We start from the raw sequence: 20,307 nt of genomic DNA on the forward strand, positions 1-20,307 counted from the left end.
CACAGGCATAACAAGGGCTCTTCTTCCTTACTACATGGCACGGCTCTTTTTTCCCCTTTCTTCCCACTGGATGTGACTCCATGGAGGATGATTACTTTTGGCTCCTGTGGAAGTTGCATAACCTGTAAGCCGACTGCACTGACTGTGATTTGTAACCGGGTGGTATCACTTGATGCTCTCTCAGTGAGCAAAGGTAAACTGAACTGTAAAGAGTGAGAGATTGTAGATATCTGCCATCACTTGCTGGAGACAGACACCAAAGTGGACTGAGAGAAGGTATACTGCAGGAGCAGAGCCCACCTGCCTTTCCTCTGCTGGGAATGAAGGGTTTGAAACACTGATAGGTGATTTGAAAATGCCCCATGCCATCAAAGTGGAATTTACAGGGGTGGAAAAACCTAGTGATTTTTTCCCTGACATTTCAGTAGAATGTTTTAAAAAAGAAAAGAAAAGTGTGTGTGGTGGGGGGGGGGGCGGCGGCGGGGGGAGGGCGGGCTAATAAATGTAAGTCTTGTGAATAAAATAGTGACTCTTCCCTCCCCCACACACTTTGAAATTTATTCTGGGTGTTGCTGTGAGTTAACCCTGACATGGATCCTGAGAAGGCAGTGTTGCCCAAATAACCCTCTTCAAAATCACCTGACAATACCAGCCTAAACATTTGGGGAGACTGCCTTTGAGTTAATAATACTTCCAAAGTTCATAGTGTTTGGCATCTGCAGATGTGACTGTGCTTCACAAAGGTGGGAAATATGGGGGCTAGCTGGGGAAACTGAAGCAGAGTAGTTAAGTGACTATTGCCCAGGTTTGCATAACAAGGCAGCGGCAGAGCTAGGAACAGAACTCAGGTCTCCTGGCTCTCAGTTCACTGGTGCATGCTGCCTCCTTAACATGTTCCTGAATACTGTCAAGATGGTCCTGGAGCTTCTGAAGTTCATATCTGGATCTGAACTGCGTGTCTTGCCTCTGTTCTCATAATGGATCAAACCAAAACCCCAGATCTTGAACTTTAAATTTTTATCCAAACTTTGCAGTTTGTGCTCATCTCTGAACATCAGTACGTCTAAAAAGTCCTATCTAAACATGGTGCTATGGAGACATTCATTCACGTCGGGTGGGATGAGGACAAAGGACTAAAGAAAGCTCTTGTCGAGCTGCATTGGGACTGTCCACTGCTCTCTTTGTGAACCCCATCTCGAAGTGCAGAATTTCCGGGATGGGCCAGTTCATTTTTTGTTCCTCCTCTCTTTACTGGCTTAGGAAATCCCCATTTTTTTAAATTCTCTCCCAGCACCCTACGGCTTCCTTTTCCATATGTTTCAGCTCTGTGGACCACCAGGCATGTGTGTGAGAGATCAGAGAGTCTCAAATTCACAAAACAGTTTTAAGCTCCATAGAGGCATCTAACACCACATTAGGGATCTGTCCAAGGAACTCAGTTAGAATGGTCTGACACCGACTGGCAAGACTTGCTCAGCAACTGCCTCTCAATAGCAGCCAAGGCTCTGTCTATAACCATACAAGCTGGAAAGTAGCTTTCATTCACACCACAGATGCCAGCTATTGGCAGGTTGTGAAGCGGTTCAACATGAGATGAATCCCTTCAGTTATGCGTTCTGAAAAAAGACACAGTATCGAAGCTTGCCAGGATGAGAGACAAGGTGGTTTGCTGCTCCAACAGCCCTGCAATAAGAGAGAAAATAGAGTGTTCCATTTAAAGCAAACCCACTAGAAAATGTTCCTTGTGTTTCTAAAGCTTTTACTGAGTTGGGAGGGTCTATTTTACTCAAAAAACGTGAACAGCATCTCAATAATTTTTAGTTTATACCTTTATGCTGTAGCCATTTTCTTCTTCATAATTAAAAGCAGTTCTGTTTGTTTCTTTATCATCCCAAATGATGTTCATTCCCAAAGATCTTGTGTCTGGGTTCGTTTTTCAAGAAGGTTTCTTATTAGTGTGACAAATCTACGGTTCTGTTAACCCGTCCAATTGCATCTGCTCCAGCTTTTATTCTCTATAAATATCCCAACCATGCTGCTCCTAGAATGGCAACATTAGTCAGACAGGGCTCCAAGCAGCTGCTGACTTTTTAATCCTAACTAACCCAGAGCCATGTCTACACAATATGATGGTTAAAATGCTGGTGGCCACCAGAGTCTTGTCTATGCTGGCTCTTCCCCCACTGATATCCCTGGCAGAATTGTGCTGACAGAAGCAAAGTCGGGAAACGTTAGCAACATAAAACCCTCCATAAACTAGGCCTTGCTGTCGAATGCTGTTGGCTGAGTCAGTAATTTGTTCCTGGTATTGTGTTTTGTGGCTCTCGTAGGTGCTAGCATTAAAGTTCCAACTGTCTCATAAAGCAGAAACAGCTGGTTGAATTAGGGACTCCTATGTCTGGGAGCACCGCTACCCTCTGTAGTAGCCAATAAGAACTACTGAACAGCGTACAAAGGACACTGGGCTAATTCCACTAGCAAAGAAAATCAAATACATTGTTTACTCTCTGTGGAAATAAAGCAGAAAATTAATTGCACTCTTCTGTTCTCCTCAGGGTCTGATGGGTTTCATCGGTCCAGTTGGGGAACCTGGAATAGTGGGAGAGAAGGTAGGAATGGTTTGCAAACAAATTGGCTGTTATATTTGGGAGGAGGATGAAGGGAGTATGTGAAATTATTTAACATTAACAGTGTAGTTTTCTTAACTCAGAATGCCATTAAGAATGTTGCAATTCTAAGATGTGATGAGTTAGCCTTGTGCCAGTCAGAAACTTATGTTCTACTTCACTTTAGGGACTGCCACTCGTTCCTCCTTTAAAGGAACAGTCACAAATTTTTTGAACATAGGAATTATTGCCGGGCAGGAGAGGAGTTTCGCGCATTCATTCATAGCCTTGTGAGAAGCCCATAAATAACATTCCCAACTCTCTTTCCTCTGGCAAACGTTGCCTCCCCTCCCAAGACTGTGACTCAAAGAGAGGTTGAGCTCACCTCATTAGTGCATCAGCATCACTGATCATGTCACCGCATCTCTGAGAATGTGAGGCCCGGTCCTTCATTCTGTACCTCTGACAAAGCAGAAGCAAATGGGAGTGCAGCTTGCAACCTGATCCCTGCATTGCATATCCCTGTGCCCATGCAGAGTTCCCCATGAATGCCATAGGATCTGGGCCTGAGCAAGGCCTTCAGGATTTGTTAGTAAATCTCCGATGCAAAGGGAGCACAGTACTGTAGATATGGAACTAAGCAGACGCCAGTCTTAATACCATTTACATTAATTAGCTATAGAACATGGATGATGTATAAACAGTAGACAGAGTTCAGGTTCTCTTTGTTGTCAGCAAGACCGTCTTATTGCACAGCACACTCTAAAAATGCTAACACCTCTAGCATGCTAGAGGTCCAGCCGTAAGGTTAATGCAAATATAAAATGGTACATTATACTGCACCCTCACCCCTTTCATGATTGCTCCTTAGACTTTTGTCCTCTGGGACAAAGTCGTGGTGGCAGGACATCATTCTGTTTGTTGTGTTGTCTTGGGACAAACTTTATTGCTTATATTACACTAAAACCTAGAGACTCCACTGTGGTAGATGATGTACATTCACATAGTGTATGAGACAATCCTAGCCTAAAAATAGCTTACAGTTGAAATGGACATGGCAGACAAAGGGTGGAAGAAAATTACGTGTTGCTAACTTAATTTTATACAAAGGGAACGGATGCACAGATTAAGTGACTTGCCCAAGGTTACACAGAAAGTCTGTGGAAGAGCCAGAAATTGAACCCAGGTCTGCTGAGTTCGAGTGGAGTGTCTTAATTTCAAAACCAGCCTTCACGCTGGAATTTAGCATTTGTAATAAGATGCTACATCAGTGTCAGGACAAACTCAGGCTGTCTTATGAAAATCTGCATTAGGAAATCCTCGGTGCAGCTGAAATTTGTACCAGATCTTTTCTTCTCCCCCAAGGCAAATTTACTGATAACAAAAAGTGACTATCATCACATCAAAGCCTTGGCCATAATTCCAGCTGGCATTCCATTTTAGCGCTTACTGTGTTACTGTGCACTAAATGAAGTGGGAAGTATGCTTTCATTTGACACAGCTGTGTCGGCGATCTCCATCCAGAAAGTTGCAAAATGTAATGCTGAAGCAAATGGAATCAAACTACTGTCAGAGAACAATGTAGCTAACAGGTCTTTAATAAACTCCATACACTGAGAAAGAAAGCTTGCCATTATCAATTGATTCACAAGGTCCAGCTAATGACAAGAGCCTCTTTGGATTTGTGTTTAATAGATATTTAGAATCCAGGAGACATTTTCCCAATACAGTCTAACTACTGGAAGGAAGGTCAGATTTTGGGTGTAATCTACTACATGGCAGTATGTTTGTAACTCCTTCTCATCCCCCTGACCCCAGTAGTGTGCACACATACACTGTGAATTTAGGTGTGTGTTACCAATTGAGGATCATAGTCACTGCATGTGTTGCCAATCCATCCAGGCAGGAGTAATCATAAACCTATTGTTAGAACTGTGGATCGATAGATTCACCATATATATATCGATAGATTCACCATAGATTCAGGCAGAAGTACAGTGATGCAATATTGATAAAGAGTTATAACTCACCTATAAGACTCCTGGCCTTCTGTATCTCCAGCTATCATGATATGGAGAAGCCAAGGATATATTGAACAGAGGTGACACGTCTCTATGTGATAGCATAAACCTCTAAGGCCAAGATTTTCATAAATGACTAGTGATTTTTGGAGTCCTCAATTTTTGGTGCTGTCTTGAGACTCCTTTTTTAAACAAAAACAAAAAGCCTGGTTTTAGAGGGCAGAGGCTCAGCCCCTTCTGACCGTAAGACCCCTTTAAGGTGTCTCAAGTTGGACTCTGCAAAGCATAGGCACCCAACATTATTATTTATTATTTGTCCTTTGGTGGTTCATGAACCAGAAACCCCTGGTGCTAGGTGCTGTACAAACAATGAACAAAAAGATGGGCCCTGCCCCAAAACGCTTGCAATCTATTTTTGAAAATCTTGGACTTAATTTCCAAACATGTTCTCAACATTAATAGTGACACCTATTCAGAATCCCCACCAAAGCTCCACAGCCTTCAGGCCCACGCTGCTCCAAATGCAGCAATATGCAGCGCGGGTGAGACTCCTGAAGGGTTAGCAGTTCAGATGGGGAGTATGGATATACCTTTCTGGGTTCTGTTCCCAGCTCTGGTATGGACTATTATGGGACCTTGAGTGAGTCATTTGCATTTCCTGTGCCTCAACTTCCCCATATTTTCAATGGAGATAATGAAAACCCACCTCTCGGGGGTGCTGAGAATTGATGAAACTGCTGTATTATGCTTTGAGATGCTACAGACACGTGGCCAATTGTGAATTTCTTACTGTAATTTTTTTTGTGGGATATCAGCGGCTGTAACCTGGTGGCCTCTTCGCACTAAACAGTCATTTTCAGCTGACAAACCAGGGGCCACTGTCAGTCCACTCACTGCTACAGTGTCAGAAGGGAGTAGCTGTCAAGCTCAGCACTATTCACCGGCTATTGCAACTTCAAGGCAGCAGGAGCAGTTGAGACTATCTGGATGCTTCATGATTTTTCAACCACAGTATTGTCCCACCCATTAGCTCATAATGCTCATTAACAAAATTACTTGCTGTGCTTTGTGCGCCATTGTCTTTCTTAGGGTGACCGAGGCACAATCGGAGCACCGGGCCCACCAGGAGTCAAGGGGTCGATGGTAAGGAGTAAGTCTGCATTCTTTCGCTCACTCTCTGACTAACGGCCTCCTCATCTCCATGGGAAATTACAGCTCCTGCCAGTCTGTCGGGTAAACGCGGATAACTCCACTTTTTTCCTGCCTGCGTGGAGGTGGGATGGGCATTTGACTAACTTGATATCAAACTATAAACATTCCTACCTATCCACCTTAGCAGGATTATCCACACTGGCCACTCTGTTTACACCTCGGTCCACTCCCTCTTTGAAAGCGTGAGAGACCAGTGGTGCTTTGCAGCATGTCCTGTAGGTCAGCAAATGTGGGGTCTGTTTCATGAGGCAAAGATAACTCTTAACTACTAGTATGCTGCAATATCTGAAGTGTTGCTTGTTTGCCGCATCCTGTCTGATGGAAAGGTGTAGTCTAGTGGTCTGAGCGCCAGGAACTCCTGGATTCTTGTCTCGCCTCTGACGCTAGCTCCGTTGGTGCCCTAGGCCAAGACTTTAAGAGCCAGAAGTTCATACCTGCTCGGTCCCCAATAGTCTGAGCTCTTTTGAAAATCTGGCTCCAATTGCAGGTGCTGAGCCCTTGAAAACCTGGACCTCGGGTCTTTTACCCTAGCAGAACTTGCTTGAGCTGGCAAGTGACTGATGCTGCCCTAGCTTCTATCACCCCCTGCTTTTCCCACTGAAAAAGGAAGTAGGTAAAGATTTCTAGGGAATGCACGCCATGTGTCTTCATCTTTCTTTGTCTTTTAGGGGCATCCTGGAACGCCTGGAGGAATTGGTTTCTCAGGAGCTCCTGGACCACCAGTAAGTAAAGCCTAATCATCTTGTAACAACTGGGAAAGAGAGTCCGTGTCTTATATACCTGGTGCCATGGGCCAGACCCAAGGCAGTCCTCTTCCAGTTGGCACTGGGTTTGAATGGTAATTTGTGAATGAGAGAACCTGATGAAGACATGGTACATGGGGGATACAGAGGGTTGGCATGGAAAGCAATTCTAAAATGGGCCAATACTTATGAGATGGCGAGGAGATGAGACAAAGGAGAGCTCTGAGCTGGTGCAAGAGTCCCACACCCCCACAGAGCAGCTTTCAGGACCAGGGCCTTTGTAAGTGTACATATAGTCTGAGGGGCTGGTGCTGAGTAGTGCATTGCAGGAGCCATTCCCCCTTGCTCTGTTGGGCCCTGATTCAGCAAACTTGTGGAAGGAGGTTTTCTGAAGCTCTCAGAAGCATCCCACAGTCTCTCTGAGAGAGATGGTGCCAAATGGCTTATTTGGACTCTTGCTGGCAAGCATCTGCCTTCAGCTCTTAATGGGGAATGTGGTCAGGAAAAATGCAAGGCTTGGCGAAGTGCCCAGTGTTTGCTTGTTTTCTTATCATGGTGAACTCATCTGGCATTCTTTTAGCATGTCTCCAAGGCTCACAGGTATCCGAAAACCAGCTCGCCCAATAAGGCAGCAAAGCAGTGTGCGTTTAGCAGCTGTGATTGTTGCATTAACCTGGCTGTCAGTGACCATGTTGCAAGTGTTCACATAGCGACCATCAGAGTTTGCTGCAGAGTCACCTCCACTAGAGGCTCTGGCTCATAAGTCCCCTGAGGTTTGGAGGAGGATTTAAACATCCTTGGAAGGCAACAGAGGCTCTGGATCCCCGTGGGTCCTAACTTTTGCCACTCGTTGTTGTCTAATGCAATGGGCCAAAATCCTGCATCCAACCCCTGAGCATTTAAATAGGACTGTGCTCATTTGTTAAAGGCATTATTCGAGGGATCCCTCTGTGCCCTCTCAGCTGTGGGTTCCAGGCAAGGCAGGGAGCTCTCCTGCTGCTGCTTGGGAGCCCTGTGCTGGAATAGGGACTTGTGCAATATACAGAGCAGCTGGCCCCAGTTGGGCCCTTTATCTGGAAGAGCAACTCTGGTAAACCAACAGCTAAAAGAGGAGCAAGGGATTGGCACAAGGATGGATTTTATTCTGGGGTAAGTCTCATGCGGTTGGCCAGTGCCAGTGCTGGGCCAAAGGCAGAACTGCCACGGCTGGAAGGAAGGCTATAGCTGGCTGGAAGGAGCAAGGAGGAAGTTGTAGGGGAAGGAGAGGAGCACAGAAACAGATTTCCCACTATGTATGTGAATTTTCACTAGCTGGTTAACTGATTTGTGCTGGGAGTTAGATTTCTGAGGTGAAATGCCAAATCAATGCCAAGGGTTTATCTTCTGGAGGTTTACGACAGCCCTGCCCCATCCAAGAGAGTTCACAGATCCTGCTGGTCACTCTACCTGCCAGCTGCAGACAGCTGCTGCCTGGTCTCCAGCCATTTAAGACTCTCTGAGGTAGCATGATATGGAAGTAGTGTGTGCCTAGGACTGAAATTAAAGAGCTGCCCCCAGGTTATCAGAAAGGTCGACCTGCTGCATTGAGGGTAGGGCCTGGGAAATCCTGGTAAACTGGAAAGTTTCAGAATAGCAGCCGTGTTAGTCTGTATTCGCAAAAAGAAAAGGAGTACTTGTGGCAACTTAAAGACTAACCAATTTATTTGAGCATAAGCTTTCGTGAGCTACAGCTCACTTCATCTGATGCATAAAAGTGGAAAATGCAGTGAGGATGTTTTTATACACACAGACCATGAAAAAATGGGTGTTTATCACTTCAAAAGGTTTTCTCCCCCCACCCCACTCTCCTGCTGGTAATAGCTTATCTAAAGTGATCACTCTCCTTACAATGCGTATGATAATCAAGGTGGGCCATTTCCAGCACAAATCCAGGGTTTGTCAAAGAGCTGCCAATTGCGGAAGGATCCAATGGTGCTGCCCTTAGTGACACAGGGTAGCTAGCACCTGACATCACAAGTAGCACCATGGAGGAAGCCAATGGGGCAGCTTGCAGAGTAAGGTGCTACTCAGTGTAAAGGCAGCACAGTCTTGCCCGCTGGAAGCAGCATGCATCTCCGGAGTCCTTGGCGTGAGATTTGCTGCATTGGCGCATCCTGAGGCTGCATTTGCTGCGTTGGTGTAGCTCTATAACCTCCTCCAATAACTTGTTTTCCTGCTGGAAAATAACCAGCAGATTCCTCCAGATGAAATGTTTTCTCCAAACGGGCGTTTTTGTTTTTTTAAATTGAAGTCCTATTTAGGTAAGCCAATTTCCCAGCAAGGCCAGGAAATAAAATCAAATTATCTCCTCATATTAAATCCATATTTATTAAGGCCACTGCTGTAGCTCATTTCACCTCCAAACAGTCCTTTATTATTTACTCTTTAAGCAAAACCCATGGCATTTATTTATTTATTTATTTCATTGTTTGTTCTCAGCAGCAAAAATCTCCAAAGGCCAAAGCAGCTCACTGAGCCTCAGCAGAACTGGTGATAGGCTAACCCTACAAGGGGTCAGTTACAGAGGTGTAACTAACAGATAGGAAACTGTCCTCAATTGCAACCCATCCAGGCTTGTAAATTCCCCACTACTCCCACCATCCCCCACTTCTGGTTCTTCTCATGCATTAATACAGAGGCTCAGTAATAATTTACAAAGTTAGGTTAGTTCAATGTCCCCCATTTCCCTGAAAAGATTTAGTTCTTTGGAATTTTAAGTGGGAAACTCGTTATTCCATAGAATTTTACTCCCTGCAAATGATTTTTAATGGTTTTGTTTTTCTACGTTGTTTGGGATGGGGTAGGACTTTACAAATCCCAACAGAGTACATCATTTTAATGGTTGGCAATAATCAGAAAAGGGACCCCATAAAATATGCAGCTGACATACCTGCTCCTTGTGTGTCACAGTCATCTTCTCATCCAGCAGTTACTCTTTTGTTGTTGTTGTTTGGTTGGTTCCTGTGTGTTTTTATTTTGTCTTCAATTTGTTTCCTCTCAAATTCTTTTCTTGTTGTAGGGCTCTGCTGGAGTCCGGGGACCCCCAGGTATAAGGGGAGCAAAAGGCCGTCGGGTAAGCAGTTACTAACTTAGTAACGATTCTTACAATCTCCTCTCTGACCTTTTGACATAGAGATTTAGGTGGCTAGTTCCTTGGAATAAAGATAACTAAGGGCTGGAGATGGGATCAGGATGGTGGGATGTTGCTCTTGTTGGTGAGTTACTGAGTGTCGAAGAGGAAAGCTGCTGTTGTGTCAGTGAGATAGGTTTCTTAAAGAAGTGAATGCAGATAAAATATATAAAGGGCTCTGTTTGCCTAGAGGTCAGTGTCTTGGCATGGCATTTCCAAGGAAGCCAAGAACCTAAAATGTGCTCATCATGTTTTCCTGCTAGATACATAGGGATGATGGGCACAGCTGGTGAAGATGATGGGTACAGTCCAGTGATGCAGGATTTCAGCAAGGGATAAAAGCTGTAGCTAAAAGACCAGAGACACTGCCTTCATTTTCCTGGGGGCTGCGGGAGGATGACCTGAGAGGGGCCGTGTGTAGTGATTTAACTGAAGGATGATAAAGATTGTTTCAGTTTGCTATCATGACTGCAGGCACTTAACTCCAGCTATGAAATTAGTTGCCACAAAATATTACCAAAGTACAGAGCACCAGCAAGGCTGAAAAATAGAGACTCGGGCAGAGTAACAATAAGGCAAGTGCATCTCATGCTTTCCAGGTTCCTTCCATTTTAGTCTCACTTGGTTTAGTCTCACTTGTTAGCTAGGTTCTGCAGTGGTGGTGAGGAAGATGCATTTGGAGTCATGCTCTAATTAGAGTAAAAGTTCTTTGGGGCAGGATCTGTGACTTACCATGTTCTTGGACACAGCCTAGCACAACTGGGTCCCAATTCATATCAGGGCCTTTACATGTTACCACAATACAAAGGGAGACATGAATTCCTATTCTCACTTTGGATAGCCGTTACCTGGGAGTTGAAACTGACTAGTGATATTAAATAGCATCACTTGTTATAGCAGAAATACATATTACATAGCATAAATATTTCTGCAAGCTCCATATGCCAGTTAGGAAATTAGAACTTGTTCTTCCTGCTCATGTTGAATGAAAGCCAGTTCAGACTTAGATTGATTTTCCTCGTCCAGTTGATGTGTCCAAAGCATTAGCGGTGAGTGGTTTTTGTTGAGGACCCAAAGAGCACAATACATCACGTCACTGTAAGGTCTTCCTTCCAAGGATTGTAAAAGGTTTGTTTTCATATATTTCAATCTAGGTCTGGAGTAACCCTAAATTCCACTCTCTCTCCCTCGCCACAGCCCACAGCCTATAGCAACGCCTGCCTGGAGAATGTAGGACAGCAAGCACTCGTGTGCATTTCCCTATGCCATAGCTAATCTGTTCTGCAGGCAGCTGGGATGGGGTAGAATGAAATGGGATCACCTGATTAGAAAGTTTTATAACCACAGGGCTATAGTCACCTTGAATTGTTTTAAGTTTTAAAAGCACTGCTAGGAGGACATAAAATAATGTCCCACTCAGAAGATATGTCATGGTGTTTAATTTTTTGTCTTTGGCTGGGAAAACTAGCTTCCTTGTCCCCCACCCTTGTATTAAGGGAAGCCCTAGTGTTGTAATTCCTGCACTCCTCCTCTCTGAAGAGTTGTCTCGGGAGCTGAGGAGTCTCTGTGTTACGTGGTGTGAATTAACGGAATTGGTCAGTGAATCCGTGAGCATGACTAATGAGGAACTGAAGACATGGATTCCAAGGAAGGTTGTGAATGAATCTGGGAGTTGCCTCAACGAAAGACTACAGAGTAGATCTGAATGAACAATGACATGTGAATGACCCCCCACCCTGCCGCTTGCACAGGCTCCGCAGATATTCCTTGGAGAATATCAAACAGTCTCGTTGGGGTGTAAGCCTTCAGTGCCCTGATTCATATAAGGGCAGAAAAGGGATCCAAGTGACTGCCTCTCTCTCTCAGCTTCCAATTCTGGAACGCCAACCCCATTCCGTGGAGCCAAGTCAGTTCTTTCAACAGCCAGCTGTGTGCGACTGTGCTACTTGGCTCCTTGTTTGCATGAGGCTCAGACTTGCACAGGATCTTGTTATAGTTCTTACATTCTAGCTAGACTAGATGAATCAGGCTACTGGGAGAGCAAACCACCAGCTTTTAGCTCCTCTGCTGCCCTGATGCTGTCAGAGCTGATTAATAGAATATTTATCATCTTGCAGGGTGAAACACCATTTTTAAGCAAGTGGAACTAGAGTGGCTAATGGTTCATTTACTGTATAAAATGTCCAGTGAGAGGTTTTTCCTGCTGTGGAGGAAGAGATGGATTCTAGAATGGATTCAGCTTTTAAAAGGGCTGGACTTGCTTTGGGGATAAGCTATGGAGTCAATGAGGCCTTGTCTTCAGGCCCAGGTGACTGCGTTAATATATTAAATAAGAACATAAGAATGGCTACTGATGTCTAAGAATGATTGTCTCGGAAGAAAGACCAAGGGCAGGAAACCATTGCTCTATTAGAGTGGGGACGACCCCTTTCTAGAGGTGAAACTAACCCTAGTGGTGCTAGAGGCCACATTGCTGGAGCTAGACAAGGAGAAAGCAAGAGAGTCTCAGTCTCTCCGGTGCGATACAACAGGAAGCCAGTTAACTTCTGTAAATCCTTAGCACTAGTGCACTCCCATCCCAGAATGACATACCGTATGTTATAGAAATTTCGTTCGGCATCACTGGGCCAGATTTCCTCTCCAGATTTCCAACCCAGCAGCCCCCAGACCAGTTGTTTTCTCCTTTACGTTCCTGCATTCGGTAATTCCACTCATGCCTGAGGAAATCCAGACTTCAGACCACATCAAAGTACCAAGGACTAACAATGACAAAAGTCACTCTAGACCAGGGAGTGGTGGTGGAGGGAGATGGGGAGGTAGTGTCAAGTGAAGAAGCTGTGTTAATGTCTTGATCTCTAGTACAGCTCCTTGTAGTAGTACTTCTGTATCAGCGAGATTATTAGTGTGCTGCATTTGAAGCCAGTGTCTGCTGGTGCTCTGCAGCTAATTTAACTACTCTCACTCTTCACTGATCTTTCCTTTCAAACCAGTTCTTTAATAGTATATAGGTTGTTATATTTCTTTTATGGACAATACCTAAATAATCTGATAGAGATTAAATCAATGGGATTCTAAAAAGTTGTCATTCTATAGGACTTTACCACAAGGGCTGCTTGTTCTCACAGCTCTCTTGTCTTTGAAATTTTCTGCTTTGCACATGTCTGCCTCTGTCTCTCTATTGCCTCATATTCCTTATTTGCGTAGTTTCCTTGCCATTCATGCTCTTTGTTTCTTTTAGTTTTTGAGGACTGGGAAATGATCCCCTGAATGGAATTTCAAACACTGCCCTTCGCAGCATGCTCCATATTACAATTCACAGCAGAGATGTAATTCAATTCAGAATGGAAACATTAATGCAAAACTCTGCCAGATGTTTGTGGATTGCACTGATCCGTGTTTGGATACCTCGTTAAAGTAATTGCACTTTTGAAGACAACATAAGTAGCAAATATGGTTTGGATTGTAAAGAACAATGGAGACTTTTGGGATCTGTATTTAAGTTGTTATAGCTATTGTGCTGTTGACATAAAAATACTGATTGTCAAAAAGAGAACCTTTAAAAATCATAACTTTCCTCTTCTTAGTATGAGAGCGGACTATTGTTCCCTCCAGTTTACTTTTAGCCATCAAATCGATGTTGTACAAGCCTCCACAAATGCAATTTTTCTCTCTTCTCTTCCTTATGGCCCCAATTCAGAAAAACACACAAATACATGCTGACCTTTAGAATGTGCTTAAGACCATCCCTATAAAGGATAGCACTTACACACACGCTTAAAGTTAAATCAATGGGGATTAAGCACGTTTACAGTTAAGTGTTTAGAGGAATTAGGATTTAAATTTTAGGAAGACTGGGATAGCTGGCTTCTCCTCCCTTAACCCCCCACTCTAGATCAGAAAGCAAGACAAGACTGGTTTTCCATTTAAATATTCAGAAGGGTTACATAGATGGATTTCCTTGACTGGAGGCAGGCAGGTACTAAGTGGTGAATGGCAGGATGGCTAGTGGATAACCTAGCTGAAGATCTGATGGTTGAGATTGGGATTGTTTCCAGTTGGCTAATGGGATTCAACTAACTCTCTCGGCCAACATTTCCAAAGTCAGGCACCTAAATAAAAGTACTTGATATGCCAAGATGCGTTAGCACCTATGACCCTGGCTACAGTCGGGGGACCTGCAGGTGACTCACTTAGAAAACTTTAGTGCTGAGCTAAATCTGTCACCTTTTAATAGCTTCTCTTTCTCCAGATCCATGTTGCTCAAAACTTCATCTTCTGAATTGAGGCCTTTACTCTGTGACCTGCAAGGACTAGCGCTTACAGACTGACACTTGCCAAGCTTAAAAAGTGAAGTCAGCCATGCTGGAAATGTCAAAGCAAACATTAAATCAGGAGGGGCCTGCAATGGTTATTTATTTTTCATTGCTCTTCATGCCATCTATGCCACATCCCAGGAACCCTACGGGCAATGCCCAGGCTAACAAATCATCAGAGCAGACACCATGCAACAAATTCAAGAGCAAGCTCCGGCTAATCAGCTCCTCACAGCAGGAATGTGCCTGGTTTCATCGCCCTATCCATGAACTCAGCTCAGACCTGGATTGAGAATCTGCACAGGAAACTTAATATCAGTTGAAGCTGTGAAGCTTAATATTAACTGAAGCTGTGACTTTATGGAATGGTCTGTAAACCTCCAGCTGAAATCCATCTGACAAGCCCCTCATCCTGGCCTGTTCTCCCAGCCAAGGTGCCAGTCATCAATTCAGGAATGTTACTCCTTTAACTCAGAGCCATAGTGTGGCTGCCTAGAGGTAACTCAAAAAAGCTGCAGTCTTTAAAAGTCCAGAGGTAGAATTTACAGGGTGTATCTGTGTCTCCCAGCTATGCCAGCTAATGTCAACAAGTCCCCTGCATTAAACAATAAATAGCTAAAACCAGCAAAGATCTAGATATGCTGCATGCTTCAGAACTCCTTACTGATACTTGGATAACTAGACCAATCTCTGTCTAACCACATGAACCCTGCAGCTTGTAGCCTTAGTGACTGCAGGAATTTATCAAACCCTGGTCATTTGCAACATGGTGGTATTTAAACTTAGGTCCTAAAATCATTCCTTTGCTCTTGGGCTTGCAGGGATGAGTACCTGGCTAGTAGAAGGCAGAAGAGCATCTTACTTTGCTCTCCAGTGACCTTTCAGCTGACTGAAAGACCAGCATTAAAAGATGCTGGAATACGGTATGTTCAACCTTCCTTGGGAAAAGGACAGTCACACCATTTTAAGGCCTCTGAAGTGGCAGCAGCAAGGATTGAAGGAGGATGGGGAAAATCTCCTAAATTTCTCTGCAAAAATGAGAAGTATCTGAACTCCTGTGTACCACCTCTTAGCTGCACTGGGTTATTCCTTTCAGAGTAACAGCTGTGTTAGTCTGTATTCTCAAAAAGAAAAGGAGGACTTGTGGCACCTTAGAGACTAACCAATTTATTTGAGCATGAGCTTTCGTGAGCTACAGCTCACTTCATCGGATGCAAGTGATGAAGTGAGCTGTAGCTCACGAAAGCTCATGCTCAAATAAATTGGTTAGTCTCTAAGGTGCCACAAGTACTCCTTTTCTTTTTGGGTTATTCCTTGTTAATGTCTGAAAGTTTGGTAATTCTCTTTGGAAATGTTCTGCTTCCATGTTCCATTGGTGAGCCCCTGCTTATCTTGGGAGTCTCTAACACTGGCATTACACACTAGATTAATAGCTAAAGACTCAGAGTTTATAAATCATTTGACAGTGGGGTGAGTGTGTCCATGTCCAGGTGAATGACAGAGGTCATTGGCTCATCCGGTGGCACAGAGTGTTCTCAGGGCCTGTTCTGTTCAGGTTCTTAATGCCACATCCATCACCTCACTCCAGCTCTTTCTCATGTGGCTGAATTAGAAATACTTGGAAGAAGAGAAAAGAGGCTTTGCATTTTGAGAAGGCACCTGCTGTTTCTGACCTCTCCTTGCATACCTAGCTGTCCTTCCTGAGTGTGATGGTGAAAGGTACCTCTGCTCCCTCCTTCATCTCCCCAACACTTCTATTGACTGGCTAGTTTGGAAAGAAGGCCCTTGCTATCCTCTACTATCTGGAAAGTACAAGAGCTGGAGAGCAGATAAACTAAAATTCAAGATTCCTGAGAGCTGCTTGAACCCAATGCACTGAGGCACAATTCATCACCCCTGGAACTCTACCATATAAAGCGTCCGTCAGGCAGCAATGTAGAAGATGTATGCATTGTGAAATATCTCCCACTTCAAGACAAATTTAAGGATATGGAATAAGAGGCAGGAATCCCCCTGAGGTTTGTGTGACTGTCTCTCTCCATTGTTATATCAAAGTTTGATGGCCTCTCCCTCTGTATGTAAGTTGTCTGCACCTTGCCTCCATTGAAAAAGAAAAATGTAGCTCTCGCTTGTTGAAACACCTTTCTAGGCATTAAGTTCTATTCAGATGGAGTGTTGTCTGCTGGAGGCATTACTCTGTAGCTCTGTTGACTGATATACACTAGAGATGCAAAATTTGGATCCAAACTTCCTCAATATTCAGATGCTAGGGCTGTTCACATCTGGGCTTTGAGTCCTTATTAGCAGTGTCATAGTTTTGTTCAGTCTCGGTCTGAAGCTCTCGGAAGGTAGTATTGCCTGAGGCTATGATCGTTCCCCTCTATTCGACATTGGTGAGGCCTCATCTGGAGTACTGTGTCCAGTTTTGGGCCCCACACTACAGGAAGGATGTGGATAGATTGGAGAGAGTCCAGCGAAGGGCAACAAAAATGATTAGGGGTCTGGAACACATGACTTATGAGGAGAGGCTGAGGGAGCTGGGATTGTTTAGCCTGCAGAAGAGAAGAATGAGGGGGGATTTGATAGCTGCTTTCAGCTACCTGAAAGGGGGTTCCAAAGAGGATGGCTCTAGACTGTTCTCAATGGTAGCAGATGACAGAACGAGGAGTAATGGTCTCAAGTTGCAGTGGGAGAGGTTTAGATTGGATATTAGGAAAAACTTTTTCACTAAGAGGGTGGTGAAACACTGGAATGCGTTACCTAGGGAGGTGGTAGAATCTCCTTCCTTAGAGGTTTTTAAGGTCAGGCTTGACAAAGCCCTGGCTGGGATGATTTAACTGGGAATTGGTCCTGCTTCAAGCAGGGGGTTGGACTAGATGACCTTCTGGGGTCCCTTCCAACCCTGATATTCTATGATTCTATGATTCTATGATGATTCTATGAGCTTGCCAACATTAGCAGTAGCAAACCAACACAAAGGACGGTAAGCAGTGAAGCCTATGTTTACAAATGGGCTAACGATTATGTGTGCGGAATGGGATTAGGGATAACATTTTCAAAAGGGCCTAAGTGATGTGATGTTTTTCAAAATGATTTCGGCGCTACGGGGCATAAATCCCATTGACTTTCTACCCTGTAGGTCTGCATGGTGCCTCCTGGAGATACTAAAGCAAGAAATGTACCTAAGTAGAACTATCTATTTAGAGTCAAACAAAGCTGAGCAATTGTATTTTGCAGGCTTTACTAAACATTTAGTCAGTCCAGGTCTGGGTGGGTTCCCCACCTCCTTCTCCCCTCACATTGGGTATCACTCTGTGATCCATGACCCCAAAGCAAACATCAGTTAAAATGGCTAAGTTTCACCTGCTTCTGCACATAAACATTTGACCCTAAAATGCATTGTATTATTCCAATTCATAGCAACACACCTTCCACCACTGGGCCTATGTAACCGAAAGGGCCAGAAGTATAATTTGTTGATTTAAATAGAGAGAAAGATTGGTCTTGTGGCTATTGCGCCAGAGTGGGACTCAGGGAGATCTGGTTGGAATTCCTGGCTCTGCCACAGACTTCCTGTGTGACCTTGGTCACATACTTAAAGTTAAGTATGTTCTTAAGTGCTTTGTTGTATCAGGGCCTATAATTCTCTCTGCCTCCTATTTCCCATCTGCTTTTGCCCTCCCACTTCCTGGATCCCAATAGGATTTCCCATCTGCAAAATGGAGATAAATCTGCTTTTACCTTCCTATTTTCCTCTTTTGTCTATTTAAATGATAAGCTCTTCAGAGGTTGTACTGTTCGTACAGCATCTAGCGCGATGGGTTTTATCTGCTGGGGAGTCTAGGTGCTGATTGATATTGAATACTAAATGAAAACTTAGCTGCTCTAGGAAACTTCACAGCCCCCAGAAGACAACTATGCAGCCTGCCTAGCACATTGTAATGTAGACCCTGCTTACTGCTGCCTGCTGGCATTCCAGTTTCCTGTAGATGCTCCAGGGTTTTCCTCACTTGTCTGTAACTGGCATTGTCAGTAAAAGGGAGTTTCAAAGATTTAACTAATTGGCTAAATGTAGCTTTTCCTGTCAGGGTGAATTAGGGAAACCTCTTAGTCTGGGCAAGATGGAGCTTTCCTGGTCTGTTCCTGAATGCAGGGGCAGTTTCACCTTTTCAAGTCAGATGTTGATGAAATGTTTAGTGATGGATTAACCAGGTGCTTGCTGTGAGGGAGATTGCCCTGCTGGACTCCTGGGTTGCTGGTGACAGAGAACTGCTGGGAAGAAACTACGATACTCCAAACAGTGCTGTGGCCATGCGAGTACTGGCAGGCTGCATTGCTGGGGGTCCAGGTTTCCCTGCCTGAGCTGCAGAGCTGTGAGAAGGCAGGCTGGAGCTAGCAGGGGACTCCATCCATTTCAATGACCACTCCCACAAGTACAGTGCCAGGTGACTGGAAAAGGATGGGGGGGGGCGGAGAGGGATGGAATACAACAAGAGATTTGAGAGACCTGCTTGTCTCTGAGGAGAGACTGGCCTTATAACTGTATGCAACAGCTGGATGAGCAAATGTGTCCGCTATTGACTAACTCCTTGGGAGTGGCCTAAGTGCTCGGCCCAGCTCAGTTCTGGTTCTAGTCTGTCTTTGATGCTAGACTTGCGGGGCCTAGGGAGATGGGGCTTCGGGTTAGAGTGATCACACATCCCGCTTTGGCCAGGACCGTTCCTTTTTTAAGCCCTGTCCCCACTGTCCCAACTTTTTTTTTTTTTTTTTGGCAAAACTGAGCCTTTGTCCAAAAAGTGGGGTGCGGTGCGGAGGGACTTGCAGAGATGTGGGGCAAGTGGAGATGACAGCCCTGTACAAGGGGGGAAGGCAGGGTTCCAGCGACTGGGCAACCACCTCGTGCGGGAGAAAGGAGGGCCTCGGACGAGCGGCTGGGAGTGTCCCCTTTTCTCTTTGGAAAATATGGTCACACTAGTTAGGGTAGCAGAAGAGTACCGCACACTTAGCATATCCGGTTCATAGCGAGAGCGCCTCATTTCACTCAATGACTATTCTTTGGGCCACTTAAAGGCTGCTGTGATGAGTGCCAAAGGGCAGTGGGCCCCACTCTTCTGAGCCTGTGTCATGTTTCAAGCAGAGTCGCTGAGTGGTGGGCCTCGAACCCTTAGAATCTCTCTGAAGACAGCATCACCAAGATGCTCCTTCCGTTTCCTTGAGAATTTCTGGTTTGTCATCTGGTTTCCTTCTCAACAGATAGGTGTTCTGACAGGGCATCGCTCTGTGCTGCCGAGAGATGCAGAATTCCCACTGCTCCATTTTCAGTGTGAACTTGTAGTTTCCAGAGGTGCAAAAATAGACACTCTCCACCATTGCTGGGGTTTGATTCACCCCTGGCCTGCTGATCCCCCTGTTTTCAGCTTCCCCAGGAAAAGAGAATAATGGTCCCAATGAGGACAAGGCCAACCCTCAACTCAGACACTCTGCCTGGGGACAGTTTTTGTGTCTCCATATTGATTGATTGCAGTGGGGGAGGTTTAGGTTGGATATTAGGAAAAACTTTTTCACTAGGAGGGTGGTGAAACACTGGAATGCGTTACCTAGGGAGGTGGTAGAATCTCCTTTCTTAGAAGTTTTTAAGGTCAGGCTTGACAAAGCCCTGGCTGGGATGATTTAATTGGGGATTGGTCCTGCTTTGAGCAGGGGGTTGGACTAGATGACCTCCTGAGGTCCCTTCCAACCCTGATATTCTATGATTAATTTGTAAGGAAAACAAGATTGTCTTTCTGCAGCACAGCAAGGATGCTGGAGAAAGCTCTGGCATTTCAGCCATCTGTAGATTAGCTCCTTTGTCCATCTACTGTAACTGGTTTCTGTGCAGATTATAAGGGGGAAGGGACTTGTGGAGAAATGAGATCATGGTCCAAGGAAGACAAGGAGCTCATTCTGACTTTGTGAGCATAGTACTGAGCCTGACTGTCACAGAAAGTCATTGGGGCCAAGAATTTAACAAGACTCAAAGAGGGATTGGACATTTATATGGATAACAGGAATGGCCAGAGTTGTCATAACTGTTGGACATCGGGATGAGACCTAATGTGGGGGGAGGGTCAGATTATCCCACATCTGCTGCTGCGCCATCTCTTCTTGCACCTTTCTCTGAAGCAGCTGGGACTGGCCATTGTGGGAGAGAGGAGACTGCATTAGATGGACCTCGGGTCTCATCCATTCTGGCAATTTCTATGT

General features: G+C 44.8%; 1 protein-coding gene across 6 annotated transcripts in view; it reads left to right on the top strand.

The window, feature by feature from the left end:
* The window catches only part of COL27A1 (collagen type XXVII alpha 1 chain), a 294,861-nt gene that overhangs the window by 199,469 nt on the left and 75,085 nt on the right, over window positions 1–20,307 (top strand). For all 6 annotated transcript variants that reach the window (XM_073314250.1, XM_073314251.1, XM_073314249.1 and 3 more), the window contains 4 exons: window positions 2,556–2,609; window positions 5,717–5,770; window positions 6,508–6,561; window positions 9,641–9,694. In XM_073314250.1, coding sequence (XP_073170351.1) covers window positions 2,556–2,609; window positions 5,717–5,770; window positions 6,508–6,561; window positions 9,641–9,694 — 216 coding nt within the window. The remainder of the gene's footprint in view (window positions 1–2,555; window positions 2,610–5,716; window positions 5,771–6,507; window positions 6,562–9,640; window positions 9,695–20,307) is intronic.

Source organism: Lepidochelys kempii, chromosome 16 (assembly GCF_965140265.1).
Source record: "Lepidochelys kempii isolate rLepKem1 chromosome 16, rLepKem1.hap2, whole genome shotgun sequence".
Classification (NCBI taxonomy): Eukaryota; Metazoa; Chordata; order Testudines; family Cheloniidae; genus Lepidochelys; species Lepidochelys kempii.